The sequence below is a fragment of the Vicia villosa genome, linkage group LG2, assembly GCF_029867415.1.
Source record: "Vicia villosa cultivar HV-30 ecotype Madison, WI linkage group LG2, Vvil1.0, whole genome shotgun sequence".
Taxonomy (NCBI): Eukaryota; Viridiplantae; Streptophyta; class Magnoliopsida; order Fabales; family Fabaceae; genus Vicia; species Vicia villosa.
Genome location: NC_081181.1, coordinates 126,382,657 through 126,390,993, shown reverse-complemented (window position 1 = coordinate 126,390,993; position 8,337 = coordinate 126,382,657). Strand labels below are relative to the sequence as shown.

Genomic DNA, 8,337 nt, shown 5'->3' with positions numbered 1-8,337 from the left:
GAACAAATTGTTGTAAATGAAGCATTCAATAAAAGTAGAAAAAAGAGATAAGGTAAAGCCAAGTAGTACATTCTGAGTCAGCATGGATCCTACAAAAACACCCATCGGATAAGTTTTCAATGTGCTTAGCAAAAAACAAACGCAACATAGCCACGGCTTTTTTCCATAACGGGACCCACACATTCCCTTTTCTGTATAAAAGGAACCCTAATCCCATTTTCTTTCTCCATTCCCAAATCTCAACTTCTCATAACGACTTAACCAAACAATTACAATCATGCTTTCTTCTCTCTCTCTTCCTTCTTCTCTCTACGCCGCCGGCGTTAACACCACCGTATCTCCGCCTCCCTGCCGCGTCAGATATCGGCCGTTTCTCATCACCGCTAGCGCTACCGCCACCGCTGAACCTCGCTCTACATGGACGGAACAACCAAGAGCTTCGTATCTGAACATTAACACGAACACGAACGCTTCTCCTGCTTCGCTCTACGAGATCCTCGGTGTACAAGCAGGTGCTTCTGTACAAGAGATCAAATCTGCGTACCGTCGACTTGCCAGAGTCTGCCACCCTGACGTGGCGGCGAATGACCGGAAAAACTCGTCGGCGGATGACTTCATGAAAATTCACGCTGCTTACTCCACGCTCTCGGATCCTGATAAACGTGCTAATTATGACCGGAGCCTTTTCCGGCGACAACGGCCGTTGTCGATGAGGTCCGGCTACTCTAGTCGGAAATGGGAAACGGATCAGTGCTGGTAGTGAGTCGACTCGTCCGAGTTAGCTTCTTTGGCCTAATATAGTAGTAACAGATTATGAGGAAGGTGCAGTTATTGAAGCGCCATGCCTCTAATGTAATTTATACTAATTACTAATTACCGATAGTAACTACTACTAGTAATTAGTTTTTTTCCACTGAAACTATTTTAGTGGTTTTCAGATTTTGTATTATATTTGAAGATGTGTATTTTGCTTAGTTTTTCCACTAAATAGAGTAGAAAATTACTAACCACTAGTACTATTATTGTATATGATAAAGTGTGATTTGTAGAGTATTTTACTATTAGTCCTGATTGCATCAAAATTTCAGATATGAAAAAGAGAAAAAAAATTGACATGATAATATTTGTCGTGGTTGATGGTGGCATGTTAATTATTGTGGGAAGAACTTTAGCTTAAAGTGTAAATAAAGTTCTCATAAAATTAAAATGTGGAAATAAGAAATTTCAGACTAGAACATCTCACTCCCATTGAATGACTGTTGCAAGAGAGTTTGTTTTAAGTGAAGTTTAATTATTTAAGCGGTATTTAAGAGATCAAATAGTAAAATTTAACCTATATAGTTTTCAATTATTAGAAATTTTGCACAATTTTATTGTATAAAGTTATAATATTTTTTTTATTTTCCGTAAATTTAAAAAAAAAAATATTAAAAAGGGTTTCAAAAATTACAAAAGAGTATGAGTGAGAATAGATCAGACAACTAACAGAGATCTATGGACACAATAAGTTACATAGGCGAGTTCATCTCGACTAGACCATCATATTAGGAGGTTGACTTAACTTTAAAGTAAGGAGTTGACTTAATAATGAGTCATGTAAGGAGATATTAGTTGTACGAACAAACTCCAAAATAAAGAATGAAACGACATTGATCATGACTATGTAATACTCGTAACTATCAAAACAAATAAGACCCACAAAACTATATCGCACAGTCAAGTCCCGGACATGGGAGGAACATGATGTTTAAAATGCAATAATTATGTAATGGAAGCTAGATGGTTAGAATATTCTAGAGCAACTATTAGTAAAATTGGCGCGTCCCATGCGACTCAATAAAACTAATATGGGTTGTATCAGATTTATTGAAAAAAACTTTATTTTTCTCAACCACGATTTCCTAATGTTGGGTATGAAACACACATCTAGCTCTAGCGACGAGGATGTCCTGGCTAGGATGCAAGCAGCTATGGATGAGTTATGTCTTGAAAAAGAAGTCTTTCAAACTAGCTTCTAGGAATGACAATATAAGGAGGACTCACCATTAGGCATAAAAGATATATACCCCTAGCCCTTTCCTCCGAGATATGGGACACACATATATAACTATGAGATGCAACATAAGAAGGGAGGTTAATTAAGGTTGCCTATTTTTTTTTTTTGAGTAACAATTTTTAAATTATTATTTTTCTGAAAGTTATGAATATGATATGTTCTTAGGATGAATTTAAATTATAGAAATTAAATAACATAAATATAAATGACACAAATCAATTATACTAGTTTCCCTTATTAATCAATGATACATATAATCTCTTTACACCTTGAAGGATTTTCCACTATGTTTAGATCTTTGTACAAGTCTCACACCAAGACTTCTTTACAACTTTCTAAAATATACACAAACCCTAAACCTACGATGGATTTTGAATCAACCAAATTCAAATGACCTTTTTCACAAAGCATCAAATAATATGGTGACTTTGAATCAACCCAATTCAAAAAATACCTTTTTTCACAAAACACAAAACATTATGCTGGACTTTGAATAACCTAATTCAAAGGACCTTTTACACTAATAACTTATCACCACAAACTTGATGATTAAGTCACAATACACTTTTACTAATTTGAATAAACTTATTTTGGCGTGTATTCCAAGTAAATGATTCTTCTCTTTCTCTTGATCATAATTCACACTTCTATACTTAAGTGCTCAGAATATTTGAATGAAAATCTTTGAATGACATGATATTTATGCACAAAGTTTCATTGTTAAAGTTGTATGAACTCTTGAAACGTTATCTGAATTGTATGAAATTATATGTATGAAAGAGGTGTATTAAAATTATGATGTATACAACCTTGTGTACATCCTAAGAAACCTCTAAGAACAATAAGCTCATGTAACCAGTTACTAAAAATAACATAATTACGACAGTTCTAAAAGTGTTATTACGACGGTATCAACTGCCATAATTTACGAAAAATAGAATGAATGGTAATCGATCACCAGTTTAGTGTAACCAATTACACTAATTGAAAAATGAAAAAAAATTTAATGAAAATACTTTAGTGTTTTAAATGCATGATGGTAAATCAATTTTATAGATGAAAATGTATGAGATATAATGAGCATCTAAAGTTATATAACATAAATTATAATGAACCTTTAAACATGATCCATTAGTTTGATTCTTATCTTGAATATCTTCTTCATAGGTCATCCATCAGTATCTTAATATTTTTCTTCTTTGTTCACCATTGTCTTCATCAATCTTAATCATGACCAAACATCTTGATTCATCACTTAATTAAGCTTCATAACTGAAAAACATTCATCATATGTCTTTTTAAGCTCTTTATTCTTTTATATTCTTCATCCATCTTTGTCTTCATTCAAAATTTATTTGATAGAGGATAAATATCTTCTTCATTACATGTCCTAGATAAGTTCAAGTCACTTTCCTTTGTAGTATTCGTTGAGAAGCGTGACATATTAGAACACTCTACTGGCATCCACACACAAATGTTAGTAATTGGTTCGAAGGATTCCATTAAGTATAAGATTCTGACCAAAGCATTGAAGGAAGTGACTCTGCGTTGGTACATGAACCTTTTCAGGTTCTCCGTGACTAGCTATCATGATCTATTTAAAAAGTTAACTCACCAATTCTCTACGAGCAAGCACCCGAAATTCTCTAAGGCCAGTTTCTTTAATGTGCTCCAAGGACACTCCAAATTATTACGAGAATATATGGTGAGTGGTGAGGTTCAATGAGGCAACCGTAAAAGTAAATCAACCCCAATCATAAAAGGTTTGTACATTACTATGAAAAAGCCCCTTTACCTCGATTGGAAAAGAGGTTTTACCTCGGTTTCATAGGCAACATAACGAATAGCGTCATAAAAACTTGTCACTTTTCCACTCAGGTAAAGTTCCATCGAGGGGAAAAATGATACTGGTCATGGGTTCAATTCCCATCAACAATAATTTTTAGATTGAAAATAATAACCAAGGTAAAATAGTCTGTTTAGATAATTTTTGTTTTAACCTATTTTTTTCCGTTTCAATCTATAAAGCATTAAATTTGTTGATATATATATATATATATATATATATATATATATATTGGAATTTTGATATACTTTAGTCAAGGTATCTCTTTGATTTTATAAGTTGAGAATCTCTATGGCTAGCCGAAACCCAAACTGACTATTTATGTGTCGAGACCTTGAAGATGCACGAGTATGACATATAAGCCGATCTATTATAGCCCGGATTGGTAGCCTAGATGTCAGGGTCATGAAGATACCTGAAACAGACATACACTATGGTCTATGATAGGAGTCGGATTGCCAGAGTGCGCAACCCGTCCGTAACGTTTAAAGGGAATCCAAGGCTCATACGAAGGTTACAAAGGGATGACGACATGCGTTATTTTGGGAATTGAAACTCATTATTGAAAGAATCTGATGGTCCAAAGGGATGACTATGTAAAGAACGATGAAGTAAATGTTAAGAGATCGAACAATCATTGAACACTACCACTTTGATTAAAAATTTCCCCAAAGACTAATATTCTAACATTTGCGGTCTCACCTGACTAACACCAGAGAGATTATCCAAACGATGTTCTTAGCGATAACAATTTATATATGAATTATAGGATACAAGTTTCTAAGAGTACCAACATACTTGAGATATTTAGTTCTTTTTGACGTCAAGATACTCTCAATTTGATTTTAAAAAATTGAATATTCAATCAATTACTATTAATAATATATTTTTAATAAATAAAATTTAATTTAACATTTTAATTTGAAGAACAATTTATTTTCTCATTTAAGTGAGACAATTAATAATTTTTATAGAAAATCATTTGCAATTCAAATGACGTACTTCTTTAAAAAAAAAGAAGAAATTGTAACAACAAATTTGAAAAAGGTAAAATTGTTTTTTATATGATTACTTATACAGTTAGTAATATAATAAAAAGATAATTAAATTTTGTGTTTTATAATTATAAATTTAATGGAGATACTTTTGCGAATGACTTGATATACAACAAAAATATAAAGTAGAATTTATAATTTCGGCAAAACGAATTATTATATTGTTTGACAAATTAATTAACAAAATAATAAAGAAGAAAGGGTGTATAGTTAGAAGGTGCTAGGAAGAAAGGAAGGTGCTAGGAATTTATGATTCCATTAAAACGCCATCTCTATTTGGCGTGTATATGAGTCACCATACCAAATTTCTAGAAGCTTTAGGTTTCTAGAAGATACTTATGTGAATTATGAATATTTTTCTCTTTATCTAAATAACCTTGTTCCAACTTCTAACGTACATGAAAAGGACGACTTATTAAAAGCATCTTACGTGTTTGGATTGGATTGTCATTGCGAATGGTTAGCCATGTAAAAGTAGTCACGCTTGAAAGGGAAAAATGAGTTTGAAAGTCACACCTGTGTGGGATGTGTCGTGATCTTCTTCATTAACAAAATTAAACGTATAATAAAACGAGAGATTACAATAGAATTAGAGAGTTAGAGGAAGGATTTTGAGTGGTGGTGGAAAGTGTATGCATATATTGAAATTAAACCGAATTTAACCCTACTATAGTAAAAGGTCATCGAAATTAAACTAAATTATGTTAATTTATTTAGAACCGAATAAAATTTAAATTATTGATTTTGTATATTGATTTAAAATTTAAATTTAAAATTTCAAATCCTAATTTTTTTTTAAAATGAACAATTTTGTTAAAAACTCAAATGATTGTATATATATATTTTAATAAAAATTATTGTAAGCTTGTTTTTAGATTTTTTTATTGATAAATATTTTTCATGTATTGTTTTACATGATTCTTTTTTAAAAAAATCATTTCATATCTACTTTGACAATCAAAATCACAAATTAATTCAAATCAAAATTATAAATCGATTTAAAATATTACTCCCTCCGTTAAATTTGCTAGAGATTAGCTACGACTTTAGCCACTGATTAGCTACGAAATTTGACGTTAGGGACCAATAGTTCGGAAGAAAATTTTTGAAGGGACGATTTCTTAAAGGAAAATTTTGGAGGGACTAAAAACGAAATCTGCAATATTTAAAGGGACGAAAAAGTTCATTAACCCTTTAAATTATAAAGAAATAACATAAAGCTCTTTGGTGCTTTTGCTACCATTGAAAACCATCTTTCTTCAAATGAAGTAGTGGCGAGAATGCTTGAGTCTTGCCACTAAGGTTCGATATGAATCTCCTTATAAAATTTATCTCCCCCAATAATGATTGTTGTTCCTTCTTAGTCCTAGCTAGGAGCCTTTGTTTCCATAACGGCCTTTGTTTTATTTTGATCTGTCTCGATCCCTTTTTATTAACTATGAAGCAAAGAAAATCCCCAACCTACACGCAAAAAGCACATTTAAGATGATTCATTTTCTGTTTGTATTTTCTCATTCTTTCAAATGATTATCGAAGATGGTCAAGATGACCCTGTCTCGACACAGACTTAATAACTATATCGTCAATGTATACTTGCATAAATGTTTTGATATAGTCATGAAAGATAGAATTCATTACCCTTTGGTACGTTACCCCAACATTTTTTAAACCAAATTGCATCACCACCCATTTGTACGTGCCTAAGGCTCTTGGGCAACGAAATTCCATTTTCGGCACATCTTCATATGTGATAAAGATTTGGTTATAACCATAATAACCATCGAGCATGCTTAAATATTCAAATCCTCCTGCTGACTCGACCAACATTTCGGCGACAAGCATAGCATATTCGTCCTTTGGGGTTGCCACATTTAGATCCCTAAAATCTATGCAAACCCTCAAAGTCGCATTCTTTTCTTATCACTGGCACTATATTAGCAAGCCATTCGACGTACCTAGTCGTCCTTATGAACATGTTTTTTAGGAGTCTTTCGATCTCCTGCTTTATCTTCGACATAATTTCTAGTGCCAACTGTCTTGGAACTGCTTGATCAGATTTTTCCCAGGCTTTATTGGTAGCTTTAGTTCCACCAAATATATGCTTAAACCTGAAATCTCATTATAATCCCAAGAAAAATAATCTTTATATTTTATAAGTAAATTAGTTACCTCATTTTTTAAGCTAGGGTCTATGTTTGCACTTATGTATGTTGGCCTTCTATCAGCTCATTCGCCTAAATTGATTTCCTCTAGGGGATCTTCGGGCTTCATATTTGTAGCTGACGTGAATAGATCTTTCTCAAACCCTAAAGGCTCATCGTCATAGATGCAGTCGAGCCTCTGGCCTTTCATGCCCTCATTTTCCATGCCTGCTGAATACGGCTTGTTTGGTGGTTTTGGCTCAGTTTTTATTCCTTGTGCCATGTCGAAACTTTCTATTTCGTTGGCTTCTCTAGCCATATGTTGTACTTCGGCCTCTAAGGCCTCTTTTAATCTATTTTCGGCTACATAAGTTGAAATCCATAGTAACACGTCAAACTCAGACATCATTGTCGAATTCACTTCCCTAACCTGTCGGCTGGATGTCGGAATTGCTTATTCTACACCCCAAAAATTACCTATCCTATACAAATCCATGAGTGGGGTGAAGCGTTAGGGAGTAAAATTCTTCCTCAAGAGGCTGCTATGCAAATCCCGCTGGTAAACAAGGCATTATATTCGCCAAATTTCTATCAAAGGTCCTTCGATCCACATGGTTTATTTATGCCATGAAATATCCTTGGTTTTCTTCGATATTCTCTACAATCCCGTCTTCCCTCCAAATCGCAACGCTTTGATGGAGCGATGAAGGAACTGCTTCTACACCATAAATCCACTTCCAACCCAAGAGTAGATTATAACTCGCTTTTGAGGCTACAACCATAAACACAATTTATCTGGTAATCGACCAAATTGTTACCTCCACTTGAATGACTTGCATTCAGTGGCCTGTTTTGCCTTCATAATTTAATAACACCATATTATGAGGCCTAAGACCAGTGTCGTACTTCCCAGTTTTCTTTAACAAAATATGAGGCATTAAATTCACCATTGCCCCGCCATCAATCTAGACTTTATATACACCCACATTTTCCACTTTTGCTCTTATCTATAAAGGCTTCCAATGATTTTTCGTCCCCGTATCTGGTCTTTCAAAGAACACATTCTGTTATTCGGTAAACCCATTGTTCATGACAAAATAATAGTCTGGTTTGTTTTGGCATCTCCTCTTCATCATAGTATATTGATTCAGTTATTTCAGCGACACAATCATATTTGATTGGGAGCATTGAAACCAAATTACATATGACATCGGAATCATCATCTGATCTTGATTCGTA

General features: G+C 33.5%; 1 protein-coding gene across 1 annotated transcript; it reads left to right on the top strand.

Annotated features, from left to right (window-relative positions):
• The first annotated feature begins 212 nt into the window (after positions 1-212).
• Positions 213-1,064, top strand: LOC131652027 (chaperone protein dnaJ 11, chloroplastic-like). The gene has a single exon (XM_058921792.1). The coding sequence runs from the start codon at positions 278-280 to the stop codon at positions 758-760; it is 483 nt and encodes a 160-aa protein (XP_058777775.1). The 5' UTR covers positions 213-277; the 3' UTR covers positions 761-1,064.
• The last annotated feature ends 7,273 nt before the right edge of the window (positions 1,065-8,337 follow it).

What these genes read in the sequence shown, in the direction of transcription:
- LOC131652027 (XM_058921792.1), top strand. Translation starts at nt 278, where the DNA reads ATGCTTTCTTCTCTCTCTCTTCCTTCTTCTCTCTACGCCGCCGGCGTT.